A 25,689-nucleotide genomic window follows, 5' to 3' on the forward strand; every position below is an offset into this window, starting at 1 on the left:
GGGCCTGAGTCCAGTCTGGGCAGGTGCGGAGGAGGCTCTGCATGGTTGTTCTGGGCGTGGCTGCTCAGGCTGCTCCCCTGCTATATGGGGCCACACCAGAGGGGGAATGGACTGAGTGGCTGCTTATCGCTGTGAGGGGCTTCAGAGCTGTGCTGTTGCCCAGGGGGTTAGGGCGCCCGGAGTTCCAGGGGATTCCCAGCTGTTGGGCTGTGTGCCGTTACGCTTCCATCCAGCTGTGAAGCCCCTGTCCCTTTAAGACTTTCAAAAGGCACTCGCTTTTCTTTTGTCCCAGGGGTGCTGGCTGTGGGGACCCGCTCACAGGTTTTACTGTTCCATTTCACTAATATCCAGCACACCATACAATGTGTGTCTGTGCTGGTGCAGATGACTAGGGCTGAGTATTTAGCAGTCCTGGGCTCCCTCTCCCTCTCCTCTCCGACTCCTTTCTTCCTGCTGGGGTGGGGGTGGGGGACTCGGGTCCCGCTGGGCCATGGCTTGTGTCTTACCCCCTTTGTGAGGTGTTTAGTTCTTGCAGATGTAGATGTAACCTGGCTGTTGTGCTGTATCTTCTGGTCTCTTTTAGGAATAGTTGTATTTGTTGTATTTTCAGAAATATATATGGTTTTGGGAGGAGATTTCTGCTGCCCTACTCACACCGCCATCTTGGCTCCTCCTCTACATTTGTATTTGTACATATATGTTTATACATGTAGAAAAAAGGGGCTGAAAGGCGAAAGCATGCCAAAGTGTTGTACCGGGGAATAGGAGTGGACAGGGCGGTGTTCGTATGAAATTGTTATAGTTAAGGATAAGTTGCAGATAAATTTTATTTAAGGATAAGTTGTTTTATCCTTTAGAGAGAGGCAAAATGTAAACATGGGCAGCTGCATGCCATCGGGGTAGTATAAATTGTAGGGAGAAAAGGACAATTAATCTTTATAAACACACACAAATATTACACAGAAAACTTTTATTGAAATGTGTTATACATATGTACATTTTAGGAAGTTACTAGGTAGACATACTTTCCTCTGTAGGTTTAGTTTGAGCTTCAGTTACCTGTGAAAATACAAATAGTTTTATTTTTCTATAAACACTTTCAGTTTCATATTTCACCCTCCATTTAAAGTCATCCCACAGTCCTTCTCTTATAATGACTCTCTGTCTTTCTCCTTCAACAATAATTATTATAGAAAGTAGAAAAGAAAACTTACAAGTTCCCAATATAAATTACTGAGTAAAGTACAATTCCATTGTTGGCATTTATACAGGCTTATACTAGGCTTCTCAAGTTTGTCATTTCATTTTTCATCTACAAATGAAACCATTAGTATAAGAAAATTACAAAAAAAAAAAATACCAACAGTGCTGCAACAAGATTTATTAAAATCAGTCTATTTTATAGGGGGTACAAATCTATTTTGAACATAGAATATTGTAGGTTTACTAGAAACAGATTTTAGTATGCCCATATTTCTATTCTGTCACTCAGATACATCAAACAGAATTATTCCTCATCACCCCAAAACCCGTACCCCTGCGCCCCTGCATTTTCTATCTCAGAGACAGGCTCTACCCAGCTGCCCAAGCCTGGCATCAGAGAATCCATAGTTCTCTTACCTGCATATTCAATCAACAGTCCTAGTAATTCTACCTAATGATCTCTCACAGCCATCTTCACTGTAATGCCTGAACTTGAGGATCTCATCTTCCATTCTGGTAGTAGGACCACTAGCCTAAGTCGAGGCTTTCTTCCATGCTGTCCCCAGAATGAGCTTTTAAACAAGAATAGCCGACTAATAGGTCACTTCCTTGTTCAAATTCTCTAGTTACCTCCAACCACCTTGAGGAAGGGAATGCAAATTCCACATCATGGAAAATAAGCCCTTCATTTGTTATTTGCAACAAATTTATTTGGACTTATTACCCACCCTTCATGTGACTGCACATTCAGATTCATCTTATATTCACAGTGTTCTCCATTCCTCCATGCCTTTAGGCAAGTAGCTTCCTTTGAGATAACCCCAACCCAAACAACTTATCTGTCTGGCCCACTTTTATTCATCCTTTAAAACTAGTTTAAGAAATGCCAATTCCTGGCAATGTGCTATAACCAAACACCCAGTTTGGTTTGGGTCCTTTTCTTCTGTATGTCAGAGTCCCACATGTAAACCTGAACTGTCTCTAGTTCTAATAAGTCTAGTTACCCATTAAAGTAACTTCCTTGAAGGCAGCAAGTAGGTTTTGTTTATTTTCTACCTACAGTTCCTGGTACATAACAAATACTAAGTAAATCTGTTATTAGCTGAATCAATGAACTATATGTTTAACCTACTCCCTTAGACAAGCAAAATGGACAGTGGAAGAAGGAAACTGAACCACAAGAGATATTGCAAAAACAACTACTCACTAATTTCTACCAGATACTCTATTATTTTTCTGCATTTCTTACATACTCATTTCTTCTGTTTCTTAATCATAAATGATCACTATGAAGAACCTAAGAGACAGTTATTCCACCGTTGAAAAATACTTTCTTATCATGAGGAAATTCTGTAACCTTTACATATGAACATTATGTCTAAGCACTTACACAATAAATTCTATCTGTAAATTCATTAATGAAGATATTTATATATTATCATGAAAAATAGTCAATAAATATTTACTGGGTGATCGTCATGTACCAAATGTTGGTTTCAAGATTTGTTTGAATAAACCCCGAATAGGTTAACTGATTGAATACAAATATACTAAATGTACTGGCAAAAACAATCAGAAACCAGTGTGAGAGAATAAATGATCAAGGAGAAATTGTAGGAGTGGATATGTTCAGAGATTACTCTGAGAATGTTGCATGAAGAAGGTAAGACTTGGGCAAGGTACTGAAGAATATGTAGGATGTAAACAGACAGAAGGAAAATGGGCAATGGGAAATGGAATCCAGACAGAATTATTATAAAAAAGTAAAACAAACTTGAAAGTAAGTTTGGACTAATACCACTATACTGTATATTTGAAAGTTGCTAAGAGAGTATATCTTAAACATTCTCACCACACACATCCCTCACAAATTGTAATTCTGTAAGGTGATGGTTGTGTTAATTAACTTTATTATGGTAATCATTTTGTGACAGATGTATTTGTCAAATCATTACAATGTATATCTTAAATTTACACGTTATATGTCAATATCTCAGTAAAGCTAGAAAAAAGTGGTATAAGAATGTAAACCAAAAACATTAAAATGAAACAAGAAGGCAAGTTTAGTGTGCTTGCAAGCTTGATTAGAGTGGAAAATTAAGGTAACTAGGAAAGGTTCATGTGTCCAGATTACACAAAACAGCTATCAGACTATGTAAGTAAATGAAGAACACTTAGCCAGTGAAAGAGTGAATAAGGATAGTCATGGTCAATAGTATATAGTCATTCCTACTTGTAAAATCCAAACGCTAATGACACAGAATAAACTACAAAACACAAGAACTCAAACTGGTTTTTCAGGACATTTGTGCATTTAATATGTCAAGAGTCAAGGCAACTTAAATATATCTGACAAATTTTAATCTTTAAACATTTATTAAGTTAACCAAAAAATTATCATCAGCCATTAAGAATTATTACTACTATATGGCAATTCTTCCTTCAAACTCTACCGTGTCATTTCCATGATATTAACAAATAAAAACAAGAGAATTGCCAAATTACAACTTTTCTCTTGCCAAGATACTACTACTGGGGTCAATAATTACAACCCTGGTTTAGCTATTAAGACAACTATTTTTTTCTTTTCTTTCTTTTTTTTCTTCTTTTTGCTGTTTAATTTAATGAAAATTTCTTCATAGACAAGTACTTATTAAATGGCAAAAACACTTACCATTTTCCTAGATCTTTCCAATAGCTTACCCCATATCGTAAAATGTGCCTTAAAGTTAAAAAAAAAAAAGAATTACATAAATAGTTAAAATTAAAATAAAAGGGGCTGAGTCTTTTAATAATTTTAAACAAAACAAATACATAAAAAGTTAGGCAGTACTACTAAGGCTAAGTGGTTACAAAAGTGGACTAGAGCAGGGGAACTTTACAGAATAACTACTTTGTTCATCTGGCATTTAAGAACAAGAGACTTAAGTATGGGATATGCCATTCTTCCTTTGTGTCCTTAATAATTACCATCACAGAAAGCATTCCTTCTAAGGGAGAGCAAAAATCTGCCCCACTTTCCCACACATTTTGGTTCTTTCTTTAACACCCAGTTTTAGGTCATTCTTCAAATCATAAACATCATTAAGAACCATTACATCTTCAGGCTGAAATGGCAGACCTAGAGGATTTAGCAAATTACCCTAAGAACAAGTAAAAAGAGAAACAATAATAAAATCATAGAGCCAATTTCTTTAATTCTTAACAATCTTTGTGATAGATGATTATCAGAATGCATACATGAAAAATGTGCAAAGTGCATAATAACCAATCAATTTAATTAGGTCAGTTGAAGACAAAACTGAGAGATATGAGTGGTTCAATGGCTATTTCACACTGAATGATCTGGAAAAATCTAAGTAAAAGGTAAAATAACTAGATACATACATGCAAACTGCTCTGGAGAAAAAAGCAGACATAGTACATTTAAAGGGAAAACCATGCCTGACCCAAATAGAATAAACAGCTGGTGCAGAGACCAGGTGTGGCTGGAATATAGGGGGTGATAGAGAAAGCAGTAAGAGGTGAAGTCAGATAGGCAGGCAGGGGCCAGATAATGTGGGGCTTTGTGAGACAGAGAAAAAGGTTGGAATTTGTTTACAAGAAGCCATTAGAATGTTTGGGGGAAAGGAATTAAATGATATGATAGGTGTATTAAAAAAGATAATTTGGCAATTAAGTAGGGAATACACTGTGGGGGGCAGGAATGAAAGCAAGGGGAGTGGAGAATAAGCAGGACTTGGCTAAGGGTTGTAGTAGTAGCAGATGAGATGCTATGCAATGGATGGATTCAGGGTATGTTTTAGAGTTAAGAGTTGAAAGGACTTGCTGATAGATGGGATGGGGGCATGATATAAGGGAAACAGAGAATCAAGAATTGCCTCACAGCTAGGTGCCTCTTACTGAAATGGAGAAAGCTAGGAAAGGAAACAACTGTTTGGAGAAAAATCAGACATATAAAGTACATGGATGCTAAAAATTACAAAATGCTGATGAAAGAAGATTTAAATAAAAGATACATCATGTGCATTGACTGGAAGATTCAATATGGTAAAATGTCAATTCTCACCAAATTGATATACAGGTTAAAAACAGTCCTATCAAAATCCTAGCATGATTTGTTGACACAGACAAGATTATTCTAAAGTTAAATGGAAGGCAAAGGGCCTAAAATAGTTAAAACAACTTTTATAATAATAACATGAGAGGAATTATCTATCTAAATTATTCAAGATGTATTTACAGCTACAGAAATCAGGACTGTGATGTTAGCAGAGGGACAGATACACAGATCAATGGAACAGAGTAAGGAACCCAGAAATAGACCCACACAAATATACCCAACTGATTTTTAACAAGAGTGCAAAAGTAATTCAATGGAAGAACAGCCTTGTCAACAAAAGGTGCTGTAGCAATTTGACATGTATAGGCAAAAAAATGAACCTTACCTAAATCCCACACCTTATACAAAATTTAAGACAAAATGGACTACAGACTTAAATATAAAACTGCACAACTTTTAGGAAAAGAAAAACAGGAGAAAATCTTTGGGATCTACAGCCAGGCAAAGAATTCTTAAAATTGACAATGAAAGTATGATCCACAAAGAAAAAAACTCATCTCCAATCAAAACTTCATCTTCATCAAAATTAGAAACTTCTGATCTGCGAAAGTCTATTAAGAGGATGAAAGGACAAAATACAGACACAGAGAAAATATTTGTAAACAATGCATCTAATAAAGGACTGATACCTAGAACATATGTTTTTTTAAATCTCTCAAAACTCAATGGTAAAATAGCAATCCAGCAGGACACAGGCAAAAGACATGAACAGACATTTCAGCAAAAAGATACAGAGATGGCAAAAAATATATGAAAAGATGTTTAGCACAATTAGTCAATACAGAAACACAAATTAAAACTACACTGACAAATCACTACAAACCTGTCACAGCAGCTAAAATAAAAAATAGTGACATCATCAAATACTGGCAAGGATTCAAAAAACTGATTACTCATACACTGCTGGTGGGAATGGTAAATGGTATAGCTACCTTGGAACTCAGTTTGGTAGTTTCTCAAAAAACTAAATAGGCATCTATATGACCCAGCAATGTACTCATGAATAACATTTATCCCAGAAAAATCAAAACATATTCACAAAAATCTGTGCATAAATTTTCCTTGCAGCCTTATTCATAGGACACAAAAAACTAGAAACAACCCAAATATCCTTTAACAGAGGAATAAATACACTGTTACAGCCATACCAAGGAATATGACTCAGCAACAGAAATAAACCAACTATTGATACACACAACTTAGATGAATCTCCAGAGAATTGTGCTGAATGAAAAAAAAACAATCTCAAAAAATTACATAATGTATAATCCCACACATACGATAGTCTTGAAATGACAAAATTATAGAGATTAGTAGTTGTCAAGAGTAAGGAGGTGTGGGCAGGGCAGAGGGGAATGGGTATGAGTGCATGTGGCTATAAAAGATCAACAGGACAGATCTTTATGAAGGAGTGTCTCTGATACTATACTCTACTTTTGTAAGACGTTATCAGTGGGGAAACTGGGTAAAGGTACTTCAGATCACCCTCTATTATTTCTCATAAGTACATGTGAACCTACATAGATTTTTAATTATCTCAAAATCAAAAGTTAAAAAAAAAAAGCATTAGCAAGGGGTGGGAGGAATATGGAAAATGATAGGTTTGGGTCATGAATAGATCATAAAATTAGGGAGTAGAGCATGCCGAATGTAAAGCCCAAAGGTATCCCAGAAGGTTTACCATTATATACTCTAACACTCCTCAGTTACTCTCCTCTAAACTAATTTGAAAAATTTTAAATACTCAGTTTGATTTAATTTTTTCATTCAATTTTTTTGTGTGTGGGAATTATCTGTTCCATCCTGGGAAAAACTGTTTTTGTCATAAACCCAGGCTTATAGTGCCACACAAATTAATGAAAATTGAAATACATGTCCTTCAAATCTGGTATAAAATCAAAACCAGAATCACACTCAGAGCCAAACTAGATGAATGAAACTTTAAGTTTTACTTACTCTTAAGTGAACAGGTAAAGAGAGGCCCTGGAATCTTCGTACAAGACTCAACTGGGTAGCTTGAATATTGTGAACTGCAGACACCTCATACTGGGAACAAATACTTGTTCTTGGAATTAGAGGACCCTCACTCACATCAATGAAGTCACCAAATCTGATTTGATTTTAAAAACAAAAAAATAAAACCTCAAAATTGAATCATTTACAATAGATAGAAAAAGTACATTTATTCTCTCTACTGCTACATCCCTAATCAAGAACATTCTATGTAGCTCAATTCAGTGTCTAATAGTCCATGACACAATGATCTCAAATGAAGAGGTTAAAACTATGAAAATTAAGGTCAAGTAAACCTTCTTCTTAATTAACATTGATATAACTATAAAGGTTTTTAAGATCACTGGACACATTACTATCAAGTAGATCCAATGTCTAAAAATGATAATCTACAACCTTATAATAACTCCCTGCAACAAAGTTTAGAATTTAGTATGCAGGACAGACTGTGTCCAAAGAGCAGTTTTCTAGAGGAAACAAGTCTTGACTCAAGAAAAGATGAGGTTAAAGAAACAGATACAGGCCACTTCTGCATAATGTATTGTTTTACCTCTCTCATCCCTGCATTAGAAAGTACATTCTGAATTAACTTATTGTAACTAGTCAGTATTTGTATTTCTGTATACACATGAATCATGCTCAATTCATAACAGTGGTTATTTTGCGCAATTTCAAAGTAAACTCCTAAAAACTACATTTTTAAAGAATGGTTTTCAACTCTTGAAATGCAGAAATAAAAAAAACAAACAACAAAATGAGGAAACAGAAACTATGACTGTTCCTAAACATAAATTAAAGCTTCCAATTACTATCATATCAAAACAATGATCAACAGAAAATAAGGTAACAAGAATAATGAATTAGATACGAATTCATCTTTCTGTCGTTCAACACATCTAGGTAATAGTAAAGCTAAGCCTTCCTATAAAGTACCATAGCAGCCAACTTTTTCACTTTTCACTTACCTATGTAACTTGACTATTCTCTCAGGGTTCTGAGCTGCCTTCTCTTCTATGAAAACTATTTTGTACCTAAAGCGCAACAAAGAAAAAAAATTTTCATTCTAAATATACAAAAAGGTAAAAAGGTATTGAAGGATATCTCCCTCTCTCTTCCTCTTTAGCCACAGTTTTTGATAGAGGGGTTTAACCCTTGGAGCTTCCCCTTCCTCGTCTTCCATTTATGCCTCGTCTCCTTCAATCTGGCTACAGCCTCATAACTCCACCAAACTATTCACACTAAAGCCAAAGGGGCCTCTTGGTGCGAAAATAAAGGACATTTTTCCTTATTTCTACTGCTCTCCTCCACTTCTCAAAGTGCTCTTTTCCACTGGCTTCTCTGGCATTCCCTACTGCTTGTTATTTTAACTCTCTGGCCACTCATCCTTCCTATTCTTCAAGGGTTCTGTCCAAGACCTTTTTGACATTCTAAGCATCCTCCTAGGGCTAGCTCTGAGATTCGCACAGCTTTAATTACCACTTATGCATTCATATCTTCTGTATCTCTGCTTCTAATCTACATACCTCTTCTGAGCCCCAAACTGCATATCCAGGACCCTTCTGGACATCCACTAGGATGTTCTACAGGTACTTCCAAATTCTCAAACTGAACATAAACTCAACCCCCTTTTCCCACCAAACTTATTCCTGAATTTTCCACTTTAGTAAATGGCACTATCAACTTCCCTCATTTCCAAGTGGAAAACTTCAGCCATTTCCTTGATTCCTGCTTCTCCCACCACACCTCTTGCATCCAACCCACTGCTAGTCATGTCAGTTTTACTGCCTAAATAACTCTCAAATCTACCCAATTCTGTCAGAATAGCTAATAACACTGCACAGCCCAGGTTCAAACCATTTACTATTAAGAGTCTTCTCAATTTATCCCAGAGTGTTAAACAATATTACCTATGTGTCTAGGAAGGATAGGAAGCATTAGCTTACAGAGAAAAATCCACTTACTGTCACACCCCTTCAGCAAGAGCCCCCATGCATTACTAAGGAAACCAATTCCCTGGAATAGTCATCTCTCTTGACCCACCTCTAAGCGATGTTCCTGTGCCCTAGGAGCTAAAGCAACAGAAATTTCACCCTACAGCAGAAAAATTCAATCACACTAATCTACCTTCAACCATCCAAAACTCTCTGTCAAACTTGCCTCCAGACCAGCCTCTACCTACCTACCTCCATATACCTAACTAAGTACAAAAATCCTACAAGCCCCTAGACTTTGACAGTTGAGTGGGAGGTAAGTAAAATCTCAGTGTACATGCAACGAAAGTCTAGAGTATGCTGTCCAATATGGTAGCTATGGAGCACTTAAACGTAATGTAGTCCTAACTGCAATGTACCTTAAAAGTGTGAAATACACACCAGATTCTGAAGACTTGGTATGAAAAAAAGAATATAAAGTATTGTTATTTTTTAATATTGATCAAATGTAGAAATAACATTTTAGATATATCATTTCAACAAAATGCACTGTTAAAATTAACTTCACCTTGAGATTCCGAGATTAAAGATGATAGTGTGAGAGGTGAGACAGAGAACTCCTCCCAAAACCACTTATAGTATGAAAATATAGTTAATATAATTACTCCTAAAAGAGAAACAGGAAAGAAGGCTGCACAAGACTGCATACACCTGGAGAACAGAGCAGACCTCATAAAAGAGGGCAACAGGGTTGCTCCCCTGTAACCTCTGACATCACTCCAGGGGCTGAGCAGGTCCAGAGACTAGAGCTTCTGGGCACTAGAGGGCACCACATACAAATACGAAATGTCAAAGGAACCTGGTTCAAACCAAAAGCCCACAAACACGGGAAAAAGGGCCAAGTGAAACTGAACTCACCAATCTTCCTGAAAGAGAGTTCAAAATAAAAATCATTAACATGCTTGTGGAGGTACAGAAAAATATTCAAGAACTCAGGACCGAATTTAGGAACAGAGATTCAATTATTAAGAAATTTCATATCTGAAAAGAAACATACAATGGAGGCATTTAAAAGTATATTAGATGTAGTAGAAGAAATGATAATGGAATAGAAATTAGAGAAGAGGAATACAAAGAAGCTGAGGCACAGACAGAAAAAAGGAACCCTTAGAATGAATGAATATTGAGAGAACTGTGTAACCAATCCAAACAGAACAATATTTGCATTATAGGGGTACCAGAAGAAGAAGAGAGTAAAAGGGATAGAAAGGGTCACTGAGGAGGTAATTGCTGAAAATTTCCCCATTCTGGAAGATCAGGATAAGGACAGACTTTTAAAAGCAGCTAGAAAGAGAAAAAGATCACATACAAAGGAAAAGCCATCAAGCTGTCATCAGAGGTCTTAACAGAAACCTTAGAGGCCCAAAGGGATTGGCACAATATATTTAATGCAATGAAACAGAAGGACCTCAAACCAAGAATACTCTATATGCCAAGGTTGTGATTAAACAATTTTCAGAGAAGCAAAAGCTGAGAGAATTTACCTCCCACAAACCATCTATACAGTATATTTTGGAGGGACTGCTATAGATGGAAGTGTTCCTAAGGCTAAATAGCTATCGCCAGGGGAAATAAAACCACAAAAAGAAAGTAGAACAATTAATTACTAAACAGATGCAAAATCAAATCAATTACCTCCAAAGTCAATCAAGGTATACACAAAGAGTACAGAATGATACCTAATATATAAAGAATGGAGAAAGAAGAAAAAGAAGGGGAAAAAAAGAACCTTTAGATTGTGTTTGTAATAGCATATTAAATGAGTTAAATTACACTTTAGAGAGTAAGGGAATTACCCTTGAAGCTTTGGTAACCACAAATCTAAAGTCTACAATGGCAATAAATATGTACCTATTGATAATCACCCTAAATGTAAATGGTCCGAATACACCAATCAAAAGACATAGAGTCACTGAATGCAAAAAAAACAAGACCCTTCTATATGCTGTCTATAGAGACTCACTTCAAATCCAAAGACATACACAGACTGAAAGTAAAGGAACAGAAAAAGATATTTCATGCAACTAATAGGGAGAAAAAAGCAGGAGTTGCAGTACCTGTATTAGATAAAATAGACTTCAAAACAAAAAAGTCAGAAGAGACAAAGGACGTTACAAAATGATAAAGGGATCAGTCCAACAAGAATATGTAACTATTATAAATACCCAACACAGGAGCACCCACATAGGTGAAACAAATACTAACAGAATTAAAGGGGGAAATAGAATACAAAGCATTCGTTTCAGGAGACTTCAACACACCACTCACTACAAAGGACAGATCAACAAGACAGAAAATAAGTAGAGACATAAGCACTGAACAACACATTAGAAAAGACAGCTACAGAACACTCCGCCCAAAAGCAGCAGGATACACATTCTTCTCAAGTGAACATGGAACATTTTAAAGAATAGATATACTACGCCACAAAAAGAGCTTCAGTAAATTGAAAAAGATGGAAATTGTACCATCCAGCTTCTCGAACTACAAAGGTATGAAACTAGAAATAAATTACACATAGAAAACAAAAAAGCCCACAAACACATTGAGGTTTAATAACATGCTCCTAAATAATTAATGGATCAATGACCAAATAAAAACAGAAATCAAGCAATATATGGAGACAAATTACAACAATAATTCAACACCGCAAAATCTGTGGGACCCAGCGAAGGCTGTGCTAAGAGGGAAGTATATTACAATACACACCTATTCTCAGGAAAGAAGAACAATCCCACACGAACACTTTAAACTCACAATTGATGAAACTAGGAAAAGAAGAAATGAAGCCGAAAGTCAGTAGAAGGAGGGACATAATAAGGATTATAGCAAAAATAAATAAAATCGAGAAGAATAAAACAACATAAAGAATCAATAAAAGCAGGAGCTGGTTTTTCAAAAAAATACACAAAATAGATAAACCCCTGGCCAGACCTATCAAGAAAAAAAGAGTCTATGCACATGAACAGAATCAGAAATGAGAAATGAAAAATCACTACAGACACCACAGAAATACAAAGAATTATTAGAGAACACTATGAAAAATTATATGCTAACAAACTGGATAACCTAGAAGAACTGGACAACGTTCTAGAAAAACACAGCCTTCCAAGGCTGACCCAGGAAGAAACAGAAAATCTGAATAGACCAATTACCAGCAAAGAAATTGAATTGGTAATCAAAACACTACCTAAGAACAAAACAGCTAAACCAGATGGTTTCACTGCCTAATTTTATCAAAGTTTTAGTGAAGACCTAATACCCATCTTCCTTGAAGTTTTCCAAAAAGTAGAAGAGGAGGGAATACTTCCAAACTCATTGTACAAGGCCGGCATCACTCTAATACCAAAACCAGGCAAACACACCACAAAAAAAGAAAATTAAAGACCAATATCCCTGATGAACATAGATGCAAAAATACTCAACAAAATATTAGCAAACCAAATTCAAAAATACATCAAAAAGATCATCCATCATGATCAAGTAGGATTTATTCCAGGGATGCAGGGATGGGACAACATTTGAAAATCCATCAACATCGTCCACCACACCAACAAAAAGGAGGACAAAACCACATGATCATCTCCATAGATGCCAAAAAAGATTTGATAAAATTCAACATCCATTGATGATAAAAACTCTCAACAAAATGGGTATAGAGGGCAAGTACTTCAACATAATAAAGGCCATATATGACAAACCTACAGCCAACACCATACTTAACACTGAGCAGCTGAAAGCTTTTCCTTTAAGACAGGGAACAAGACAAAAGATGCCCACTCTCCCCACTTCTATTTAACATAGTACTGGAGGTCCTAGCCACAGCAATAAGACAACACAAAGAAATAAAAGGCATCCAGATTGGCAAGGAAGAAGTTAAACTGTCCCTGTTTGCAGATGACATGATATTGTACATGAAAAACCCTAAAGAATCCACTCCAAAACTACTAGATTTAATATCTGAATTCATCAAACTTGCGGGATACAAAATTAATACACAGAAATTTGTTGTATTCCTATACACTAACGATGAACTAGCAGAAAGAGAAATCAGGAAAACAATTCCATTCACAATTGCATCAAAAAGAATAAAATACCTAGGAATAAATCTAACCAAGGAGGTGAAAGACCTATACTATGAAAACTACAAGACACTCATGAGAGAAATGAAAGAAGATACCAATAAATGGAAACACATCCGTGCTCATGGATAGGAAGAATTAATATTGTCAAAATGGCCATCCTGCCTAAGCAATCCACAAATTCCATTCAATTCCTATCAAAATACCAACAGCATTCTTCAATGAACTAGAGCAAATCATTCTAAAATTCATATGGAATGACAAAAGACCCCGAATAGCCAAAGCAACCTGAGAAGAATAAAGCTGGGGAGATTATGCTCCCAAACTTCAAGCTCTACTACAAAGGCACAGTAATAAAGACAATTTGGTATTGGCACAAGAACAGAACCAAAAACCAATGGAACAGACTAGAGGGCCCTGATATAAACCCAAGCATATATGGTCAATTAATATACGATGAAGGAGCAATGGACATATAATGGGGAAATGACAGCCTCTTCAACAGCTGGTGTTGGCAAAACTGGACAGCCCCATGCAAGAGAATGAAACTGGATTATTGTTTAACCCCATACACAAAAGTAAACTCAAAATGAATCAAAGACCTGAATGTAAATCGTGAAACCATAAAACTCTTAGAAGACAAAATAGGCAAAAATCTCCTGAATAAGCATGAGCAACTTCTTCCTGAACACATCTCCTTGAGCAAGGGAAACAAAAGCAAAAATGAACACATGGGACTACATCAAACTAAAAAGTTTCTGTACAGCAAAGACACCATCAACAGAACCAAAAGCCATTCTACAGTATGGGAGAATACACTTGTAAATGACATATACGACAAGGGGTTAACATCCAAAATATATAAAGAACTCACACGTCTCAACACCCAAAAGCAAATAACCCGATTAAAAAATGGGCAGAAGATATGAAAAGATAAATCTCCGAAGAAAAAATTCAGATGGCCAACAGACACATGAAAAGATGCTCCACATCATTAATCATAATGGAAATGCAAATAAAAACCACAGTGACATATCACCTCACAGCAGTAAGGATGGCCAGCATTGAAAAGACTAAGAACAACAAATGTTGGCAAGGATGCGGAGAAAGGAAAATCCTCCTACACTGCTGGTGGGAATGTAAGCTAGTTCAACCATTGTGGAAAGCAATATGGAGGTTCCTCAGAAAACTAAAAACAGAAATACCATTTGACCCAGGAATACCACTCCTTGGAATTTACCCAAATACAACTTCTCAGATTCAAAAAGACATATGTACCCCTATGTTTATCGCAGCACTATTTACAATAGCCAATAGCCAAGATATGGAAGCAACCTAAGTGTCCATCAGTAGATGAATGGATAAAGAAGATGTGGTACATATACACAATGGATACTATTCAGCCATAAGAAAGAAACAAATCCTACCATTTGCAACAACATGGATGGAGCTGGAGGATATTATGCTCAGTGAAATAAGTCAGGCAAAGAAAGACAAATACCAAGTGATTTCCCTCATTTGTGAAGTATAACAACGAAGCAAACCTGAAGGAACAAAATAGCAGCAGACTCACAAACTCCAAGAAGGATCTACTGGTTACTAAAGAGGAGGGGTGTGGGAGGGAGAGATGGGAGGGAGGGAGAAGAGGATTGTGGGGTATCATGATTGGTGCACATAGTGTGTGTGTGTTAACGGGGAAGATAGTGTAGCTCAGAGAAGACAAATAGGGATTCTGTGGCATCTTACTACACTGATGGACAGTGACTGCAATGGGGTATGGGAGGGGGACTTGATAATATGGGTGAATGTAATAACCAAATTGTTTTTCTTGTGAAACCTTCGTAAGAGGGTATATCAATGATACTTCAATAAAAAAAATTTTTTTTAATTAACTTCTCCTTTTGACTTCTTTTTAATGTAGCTACTAGGAAATTTAGTTATATAGATGGCTCACATTATATTGGACAGCATGACCCTAGAATTGTGGCATGAGAAGTGTCTTAATATGTTCTGATAACTCAAGAAATTTTTTATAGAATCAATGGTGCTTTGTTTCTATAGAACTATTTGTACTTAAGTTCAGTTAAAATAGTATATTCCTATTGCTTTCTAAATACATAAGTTCCAGGATATCTAAATATTATAACCTACCCCATGAGAATTTGTGCCTCAATTTATAAATGCCTAAAGAAATACCAGCCTATACCCTATAACAATTTGCAGGTGAATACTCTGGCTTTACAAGATACTATCCATGTTTTATTTTTGCAACCCAGATTTCCCTTTCTAATTAGTTCTAATTTCACTTAATATTAAATTTTACTTTGTTATTATAACTAGTCGAAGAAGGTAAAATGGAAATATCCTGAGTGAAAAAGAGAAATGAGAGCCCAGGTGGGATTTAAAATGTTGGTAAAGAAAATTCATCAAATGAATAATTTCTGTGCAGAAGACTAAGGACTGTGTAAATGTTTTACTTCAACTATTACCTCCCTCCAAACCACAGGCATTTTCTATCTCACCCTTCTCATTTAAAGAGTGGAAGGATGGGAAGGAAAGGCTGCTAACTGTACAAAATAATAGTTCTTAACAAATGTTATCACTTCACAAGGTTAGGAAAACAAGGAAACAGCACTACGTTGATACAAAGAGGACTGGCCAAACAAAGAAGTAAAGCAAAGTGAAAAAATTATCAGGGTGGGGCACAAAAGATCTCTCAGTGAAATAATAAAATGAACAAAATTAAAAAGGCTGGGGCAGAAAAAGAGATCTTAGAGCTAAAAATAAAACGTTGCCCTGCAAACATCAAATATAAAAATTCTTAAGAGTTTAATTTTCATAACATGTAACTTTGCAAGGTTTAATCTTTCTTTAAAGAAAGCCAATGCTTACTTGTTGTGTTGAAATATTTCTACTGCCACTTTTGCTTCAACTTCCAGAGTTTCAAAAGGAAGATCTTTATAAATTAAAGCACGAGCATCTTTTGTGAAGGAACGTAGGTTCTCCTTAAAAATGAAAATAGTAACCTTTTACAACAATTTAATTATAAAAAGCATTTCTCCATAAAGCAGATAAGAAAAAAATTACGTGCTTAATATTATAAGTACAGAAAAAAAAAAGGCAGAAGAAAATTTTTTAGGAAAGTTATTAATTTGAAACAACTAAATATTTGGACCATAAAATGTAGGGTTAGCAATTTCTCCCAACTCTAAATAAAAACTATAAAACTTAGAATTAATATATCAGCCTGTATTAGTAATACTTATTTAAATAATACTACAAAGAAATGTTAATAAACATTTCATTCAAAATACAGTTATATATGATTAATGATGCAAAAAAAGTAGAAATGTTCATAAATAAACAGTAAGGTACAAAAATTTGTTTAGCCTATGAGTAAAACTGAGCACTTTAAATCCATGGGGAAAAAATTATTTACATGACTCAGAAAGTTTCACTAGGAAATGTAATGTCATCATTGAACCTGTCCAAAATATGGCATATATTCAATATTAAAAATTTGTTTAATGAAGGTGTCAATTTTATACAATTAAAATGATTAATAATACACATTAACAATGAGGTTTTTAATAAAAAGCATAATTGAATTTTCATACAATAAATCATTACTAACACAGAAAAGATCAAGCACCATTTTGTAATAAAATTCTTTGTGTAAACTTTCTACTAAATGTTTTTGTATGAAATGCCTCTTCCTCATTCTTAATGGGATAATTCACTATATAACATACTGATATTCATGGTTTAATAAAGGTACTACTTGAATGTAACTCTCCCCTGCTTTCTCTAAGCCATCCACCCAATTCCTGCAATTAGCTAGTACATTCCTTTTTTAAAGTTTTATCTTTAAAAAAAGGAAAAGAAGGCAGCACGCTGTATAAATAATGAGAATTCAATCTTGATTTCATTAGCTTTTACTTAATTCTTCCAAGAGAGTGAGAATCTCTTCTAAACTTTGGGGACACACTTGCAAAAGAAGAAATTATATTGACAAGAGTCTGGAGATCATGAAAAAGCAGTTTTACTCCCTTCCCTGAACCCTACCCAACCCCCATCTCTCTACCTCACTTCCATCTCTCTCTTTTTCTCTTTCCTTCTTACCCTTTCCTTCTATCCCTCTTGATAATAAGCCAAATGGGCAAGATTATACAAGAAATAACTTCCAAAGCCAGATTTAAACATGGAGTTGCCTTGACTCCAAAATATTTGCTTTTAGGAACCACAATATTTCACTAAATCTAAGATGCACCACTAAGGAAAAAACATTACCAATTATAATCAGAAGATGTTATCTACCAAAAAACACATTTACTTCCAGAGATAATTAAATGTGAATGTACACAGTATTAACTGATAAAATGGTATGCTACACTGCCTACCCTTTTCTGATCTCCAGACTTCCAATCCATAGAACATACGGTTTTGCTTAATTAAGAATTACTCATTTGCTTATTCTCCCCAATCATAAGTAAGTCTCTAGGCTTGACCTCTGAAAGCCATCAGCTCACCCTACCTACAGAGCACCTAATTTAGACTGTCCTATTAACCAGGTCCTATTGCTACCCAAGGCCCAGAGGAAGGAGCACACTCATTATAAAGGCAGACCACTCACAAAAGTCTAGTTTGTTGCTATTTGTTAGCTTTGTCAAAGTCTGATTCTTTGAGTCACAACCCATCCTAACCCCCCCACCCTTTTGATTTAATATAACCTGTACATAGGGAGATATCACAATATACAACAGGCTAAAATATTTAAGGACAGTGTTTTTCAAACTGTGCTCTAGGCATCTAAGGAGATAAGGACGCAGGCACTCTCCCAATGCATCAACCAAGATAGCAAAGCTTCTGTGTTTTATATTGTGGACATCTTGAAAACCACTACCTTAAGGAACAGAAGGAACAGTTTAAGAAAGAAAGCACTTCAAGAAAAGGTTAAGAAGGATATAAAGCTTCCATACAGCCGACCACACTGTTGTGAATACCCTCACTCATATGCCTCTGTCTTGTTCTTGAAATACATGAAAAAGCAAGAGGTAGGTAGATGGATGCATAGATTCTTTTATATATCCTTAACATGCAAGATCAGTCAACAATACTAACATAGGAATAATCCTAACAAAGAAAAGCACAGATCCTAAAATTAATACTCCAAAGAATATACTTACTTTTGTTGGCATCCATTCATCAAGTCTCTTATCCAAAACTACATCATAGCAGAATGCTCCAGCAATTACTGTAAAGCCAACCAAAACAAAATGCAAATTCTAATCCATTAGGGTAGGAAGTTACTAATTTGCATTAACTGAATATATAGACTATAAAATGGGTCTGCAATTTTGCACAACTCTATAAATTATAAAACTGTTACTATTATCCCAGATTACCAGAGCTCTATGAACTTTTCTCCACCCAAAAAATTAATTCATCTTTTATTAACCCCAAGTCACCAGGATTTTTGAACATTCACATTTTCCTCAGAAATATTATCACTATAGAGATTTCAAATAGTTACCATACACAAAAATTCTAAGAGAGTATTTAGTAAGTAGACAAATGACTAAATGGACAAGAAATGTTGATTTTTTTAAATATCTTCTCCATTTCTTCATTTTTGTTGTTTTGTATTTCTTAGAATCACTTACGAGCTTTTCAAATATTTTTGGTATATATACTTCTACCTTTATTTTAAAAAATACATGTGATTCTACTGTCCCTAGTTATAAAATCCTAGTTTTAGCAAAATTACAGAGTGTGAACTCTTCTATCTCCCCAAAATCATGTCCTTCTCCAGAGTTCTGGCCATTTCCAGTGAAACAGTACCACCTAAACACAGCTTTCTCCAGAAGTCTCTTTATACCCCTGCTTCTCCACAAAGTTCATTTGGAAATAAATACTTAAAGTGGTAATAAATAAACACTGAAACAATGTAGTTACATGAAATTGCATTCAAGAGAAACATTCTCCTCTATTAGGTTATTAACCTCCAATAATTACATAAGATGGATTTTGTTACCCATAAGTGGAATGTATGTATGATGACAATTTATATTAGATAAAATTGAAATGAACTCTATATATACCATCAAAAATAGGTACCAAAATATTTATGGATTACAGAAAGTATATATAGATTGATACACATACACATATATATGCATACTTAAGGCATATATGTAACAAATATTTAACATATTTTTTATTTATTTATTTATTTATTATGTACATTACCAGGAACTTCTGGAGCTCTAACCAAACTGACCACATAGTCATCCTTGAATGCCCTCTCTATCACACAGCCCATCACCATGGCACAAGAACGCCAATAAGCCTAGAAAAATAAAATACAAACATTCACTAAAGTTCTTCAGCATTAAAATTTAGGTTGACTTTTGACATAGGAACTATTTCTCAAATATCTGTCCATCCTCAGCATATAGCAACAGTTACCATCTGACATTATCTCTACAAAGCAAAAACCATGAAAGAATAAAGCACTAGCTATGTGCTATGAGCAATACTTCTATGCAAGATATCAGACACGAAATTGTTTATAAACTAACAGTTTCACTATCTGGTGGTAACTTTACTTTTAGCCCAGGATACAGTTAACTTGTAACAAACCATGATTAAGTAAAATAATTGTATTTATACCTTTTACACCATATATAAATATGGAGGGAAAACTCAACTTCTAAGAATTATTTATGACTCATATCCGTAAGTAACATCACATAACACATCCTCAAGTTACTCACATTCATAGCAATCTTACTACTACACTACTACCTGCACTTTCATTTTACTAGCATTTGATCCACGTCCATGCCTAATATGGGTATCCATGAATGACTATATCCAAGTCATAGAGAGAAACACAAGTCCTGCACCATACCTGCCCATCTTCTGCCCCATATTGGCACTACTATAACTGGGTATTTGACTTTTGAAAGCATCTGTGGACTACACGGGTGGACTCACTTGTCTTTGAGTAGCAGAGACTGCTCCAGAATACATTCTACACAACCACATAACATACATTAAAAATAAGTATAAGACCAGGCCTTGAAGGCAAGTAGCAAAATGCACTTCTTCCTCTATCCTACTTCAATGCTTTTAATGTCTGTTGAACTCCAGAGTCAGAGTGCCTCGATTCAAATTGAGGCTCCACCACTTCCTAAACTTGCAACTTAGGTCGAGCTACTGAATCTCTTTGTCTCAGTTTATTTACTTGAAAAATGGGGATAACAGCAACTACCATATGGAATTTTTATGAGGATTAATGATTAATAGCTGTAAATCAACTCAGATATGCCTGATACATAATCAATACTCAATGTTAGCTATTACTACTATTATGTCTATCATTTTCCTGTTTAAGTATTTCATTTCAACAAATATTATTAAATACTCAGTGTATGTAAGTCAAGGACTAGGTCCAATATGAAACATGATCCCTGTCTTCATAGAGCCAAGAATCTTACACATTAAACAGTTTATATTACAAAATTAAAGTACTGTATCCAGAGACACTAGCCAAGTGTTGTAAGGCCTAAAGAAAAGACGGATTCATTCCAAAAAGGTTCCACAGAGCAGGTGGCATTTTAATTGAATAATAAAAGATAAGCAGGGTTTTAATAGGAAGGAAAGAAAATACTCAGAGTTGAAGGAAGAGCATCAACAAAAGAAAGGAGGGTAACACAGCAAAATGAGGCAGGTTAGTATCAGATCACACAGGGCGTGAGAAGTTATGTGAACAGTTATCAGGTAAGCAAGTTCTTTAGGGATAAATGATACAATCCTTAGTCATGTCACTTAATAAAACTCTTAGAAGGTTATTAAGAAAGATTTTAGAGGACCAACAAATGCTGGCAAGGATGCAGAGAAAGAGCAACTCTCCTACACTGCTGGTGGGAATGCAAATTAGTTAAGCCATTGTGGAAAGCAATATGGAGGTTCCTCAGAAAACTCAAAATAGAAATACCATTTGACCCAGGAATTCCACTCCCAGGAATTTACCTGAAGAAAACAAAATCTCAGATTCAAAAAGACATATGCACCCCTATGTTTATCACAGCACTATTTACAAAGCCAAGATGTGGAAGCAACCTAAGTGTCCATAGATGAATGGATAAAGAAGATGTGGTACATATACATAGTGGAATATTATTCAACCTTGAAAAGAAAACAAATCCTAGCATTTGCAACAACATGGATGTAGCTAGAGGATATTATGTTCAGTAAAATAAGCCAGGTGGAGAAAGACAAGTACCAAATGATTTCCCTCATTTGTGGAGTATAACAACAAAGCAAAACTGAAGGAACAAAACAGCAGCTGACTCACAGACTCCAACAAGGGACTAGCAGTTACCAAAGGAGGGGGACGGAGAGGGTGAGTAAGGAGTGAGGGAGAAGGGAACTAAGGGGCATTACGATTAACACACATAATGTAGGGGGGTCACAGGGAAGGCAGTACAGCAGAGAAGACAAGTAATGACTCTATAGCATCTTACTATGTTGATGGATAGTGACTGTAATGGGGTGTGTTGGGGAGACTTGATAGTATGGGTGAATGTAATAACTGCAGTGTTGCTCATGTGAAACCTTTATAATACTGTATATCAATGATACCTTAATAAAATAAAATAAAATAAAAAAGAAAGACTTCAGTATTATAAAAGGGAGGCAGAGGAGGATGAAAGTTAATCCAGAGAAGATGGTCACAGGCTGAATTCAAGCAAGTAGCAGTGGGAATGAAATCACACACAATATAAGTGATCAATAAACATAAGCTGAAAAAAGATATGAATGTGAAAGATACATCAGGTAGTTCTCTCAAACCAAAACACAGAGAAATGGATGCCACTGGTTATTTTTGAGCTATGAAAATGCCTAATCTAACAAGAAAAGCACTGATTAACTAGTAGAGTACAAAATTTGACCTGGCCATATCTGCATATTTTGTACTCCATAAGAAATGAATTTTAATAAAAAGGAGAAAAAAACTTGGGTTGGGGGGAAGTATGTAGAAGTAGTAATACCTTATTCACTTCTCCTGGATCTTGGTCTTTGAAAGTAAGAAATTTAATTTCACAGGATTTGGTCAATGGCTTATACATGTCCCAAGGCTGTCCATCCACAAGAGCCAGAATGGACTTACTGCAGTACCACTCACTTAAATCTAGATATTAAAAATAGAAGGAAGGTCTCCTTAAAAACAACAAATAAAATAAGACAGATTGAAGGTGTAAATCTAATAAAATTCAAAGTGAAAAGTTACATGTTTAAGTACTACATTAAGAAATTAAGACAATTAAAAGGCAAAGTTCAGCAATCTTTCTGGGACAGAAAAAAAGTATCACTAATTATATCTGTAACCAATAAAAAAAAAGAAATTGCCCAACATGTCCAATGTATTGTTGATTATAAATGAAATTATCCAAACCATTTAAAAAAACCAATTAAGTCTAATGTAAAATTAATCTATAAGTAATACAAGAGCAACAGTTAAATATTCAGAGAGCAGCATCCTGAATATATTTGGATATATGCACACACACAACTTAGAAGAAAAAGGAAAATACATATATAAATACACATCCATAGTTAAGTTGTTCTAAATGGGTTTAGAGTCTGCTCCCAAACCATCTCTTACTTCCTTAATATGGACTCTTCAAGTTAAATACTGTACTTAACAGTTTTTAATTACCAGTATCAATGCACATATAAGCCAATCAATTCTGACCCATTCTATGACCCCAGAATGTAACTCCAATCCTAATTAGATGTTTTTCAAGTACACAGCTACTCATAGTAGTCAAACTACAGCGTACAAAAAAGTTCCATAAAGGTAGGGATTGTGTCTATTTTTGCTCACTCATCAGTATACCCTGAGCCTAGCACAGATCTGAGATACAGTAAGTATTCAATAAAAGTTTACTGACTGAAAGTATGAATAACAAATAAGTCCAGGGCAAAGGTCATACTGAGGGTGGGTGTAGAAATGTCCTTAAAGGCCTGAGTTTTTATATTCCTCTGTATTTCTAATGCCTATCATATAGCAAAGGTTCAATAATTGCTCACAAAACAATAAAACTATCACAAGTACTAATTCAAGTGCCAAAGTAAAGGAAAATTGAGTGTGTATACTCTGTAGACCAATTATTAACTAAAGTTTTTAATTACTTAAGTGGAATCATTACAAAGTTTTCCAAAAGCCTAAACAATGCAGCAAAGCGTATACATGAGTGAGCACGGCCTGTATATATCTATTTTGGGGACTTTCTAAATTTAAGTATTACCAATTATAGCAAAACTACTATAAAAGCACTTCGATCAAAAATAATATACAGAGGCCATTCCCTTCATTTCTACAACAAAACACATATTGTGTATAGTTATCACTTTTAAGATATGAACACAATATTTTTATCCCTATCACATTCACCCTGTGCACATTTCCACTCACACATTTACTCTATGTACATGTAAATGTAACAAAAACACAAAACACAAAGAGGCAAGTGGTATGCAGATAAAAGTTTTAAGTTAGGCTATAATGAGCTAGAAAGGAAAAGAAGGCCAAAAGACTGGTCATCTGAGGCCAGGGCAGTCTCTCATCCAAAGTCTTTTAGTGAAACCTGCATAGTGACTGCTTCCATTATAACAGAGTCCTGTCTAAAAGGGGCAAACACACTAGCAACAATGTTTTAGGTCTGCCTTCTTCTGCCAGAAACAATTATAGCACCCTAAACTTACCCGGATGCAAGTAAATCCCAGGTTTGTGCATTACAGTACCAACTTTTCAAGATCCATAGTACCCTCTAGAGCTAAACTGACAGGGAACAGACAGTAAGATACTAGATAAGGGAGAACTTCTCCGAAGGTCAGGGTGCAACTACAGCATCTTGTCTCCTCTGCACCAGTTATTCCACACAGGTTAGTAAAACAGTACCCTGATTTCTTACTTACGCATGGCACAACTGTAAGGAGTTGAAATGTTTTTATTCATCACGAAGATAGTGCCAGGGTCAGTGTCCCCAACATGTTTAACTTCAATCTTCTCAGTTCTGGGAGTTAAGGATAACTGCTTGTTTTTCTCTTTATTAAAGAGATCATTCTGCATTTCTGTCAGTTCAGTAGGTGAGAGTCGTGAAGCTGGTGATGTTGCTATAAATCCTGTGTAGAAGTTACAATAAATATGAACACTAAAAATAAATACATAATGCCTGATACCCTACCCTATTCCAATCCCGTATCACCCTCCTACCGGGAAGGAACAGGAGGCAACAGAATTTTAAACACTGTTTGTGAACCTTTCTAATATTAATAATTAATAGATGTGCGACTGTCAACTTTATTCTTTCACTATCAGATCTCTATTTCCCACCTATTTCCTGTGTCATATTCCAGTGCTTTACAAGAAGGGGCAAAAAGTAACCAGTAAGTGGAGTCAAAGCCAGACTGTCATCGGCGAGCTGAGCAAAGCTGTCGCTTTGAAAAGGAATTGACAAGAAAGCTCCAAGAGACTGGGGGTCCCACGTCAAAATTATCAGTATCTAAGGCAAGAAATGCTAAGCATATTTCCAAATCCCAAACCAGAGGATTTCTTAAGACCAGCATTAGCACTCCAATGGGAACACAAGGACATGCTTGCCCAGGAGCCTCCCGCGCTCGCGCCCCGCCGGTCTCCCTCGCACCCGAGATCTGTAACCCCAGGCCGGGCGGAAGCGGCCGCTACAACCAGGACTCAAAGACCCGTCCGTCGCCCTCAGCCACGCGAGACCGCCCAGGACGTGCCTCGGGCCCAGTCTGGGCAGACACCACCCCCAAGCCTTGCTCCCAGTCAGCACGGCCACTGAAACTCACTCCAGGCAGCCCCGCCACCGGGAGCGGCCCGGCAAAGCCGACACACCCGTACAGCCCCGGCCATTGCCTCCTCTGCAACCGCAGGAACAGCCCCACGGAAGTCCTCCCCGGTCTTCCTCCCCGGAAACCCTGATCGCGCACCCCGCGTTCCGGAGGACACTTCCGTTCCGGACCCGGCGCTCTGGCTGCGTGCTCCCACCAGGAGGCGCCAAGCGGCCTCGTTTAGGATTAGTTGCCCGAGGTCCGGCGTCTGGAGCAGGGGCACCTCCCAGAGGCGCGGAGGGTGACAGGGGTTGCTGGGCCCCAGGGCCGGTCCGCCACCCCGTGGGCTCTGCGGGAAAACGGTGTTTCCTTTGTAGGCTCCGACAGGCGTCATCGCCCTCTGCCCCCC

At 36.3% G+C, this 25,689-nt stretch overlaps 1 protein-coding gene across 1 annotated transcript; it reads right to left on the reverse strand.

The window, feature by feature from the left end:
- Positions 1 to 955: 955 nt before the first annotated feature.
- MRPL39 (mitochondrial ribosomal protein L39) lies at positions 956 to 25,689 on the reverse strand. Its single transcript, XM_017654013.3, has 10 exons — positions 25,299 to 25,689; positions 24,402 to 24,608; positions 22,472 to 22,611; positions 19,662 to 19,761; positions 18,599 to 18,666; positions 16,305 to 16,417; positions 8,305 to 8,370; positions 7,283 to 7,436; positions 3,878 to 3,925; positions 956 to 1,059 (listed from the first exon to the last, which is right to left on the reverse strand). The coding sequence occupies exons 1-10, from the start codon at positions 25,672 to 25,674 to the stop codon at positions 1,012 to 1,014; spliced, it is 1,320 nt and encodes a 439-aa protein (XP_017509502.2). The 5' UTR covers positions 25,675 to 25,689; the 3' UTR covers positions 956 to 1,011.

This window comes from Manis javanica, chromosome 3 (assembly GCF_040802235.1).
Source record: "Manis javanica isolate MJ-LG chromosome 3, MJ_LKY, whole genome shotgun sequence".
In the NCBI taxonomy this organism is placed as follows: domain Eukaryota; kingdom Metazoa; phylum Chordata; class Mammalia; order Pholidota; family Manidae; genus Manis; species Manis javanica.

Bases quoted from the DNA above. Each gene is read 5' to 3' on its own strand.
- MRPL39 (XM_017654013.3), bottom strand. From the start codon at position 25,674: ATGACGCCTGTCGGAGCCTACAAAGGAAACACCGTTTTCCCGCAGAGC. The intron at 3,926-7,282 runs GTAAGTAAAACT...TTTAACTTTAAG, and splicing joins CTTTACCTGTTCACTTAAGA to GCACATTTTACGATATGGGG. The intron at 1,060-3,877 runs GTAAGTGTTTTT...GTATTTTCACAG, and splicing joins TGGAAAGATCTAGGAAAATG to GTAACTGAAGCTCAAACTAA.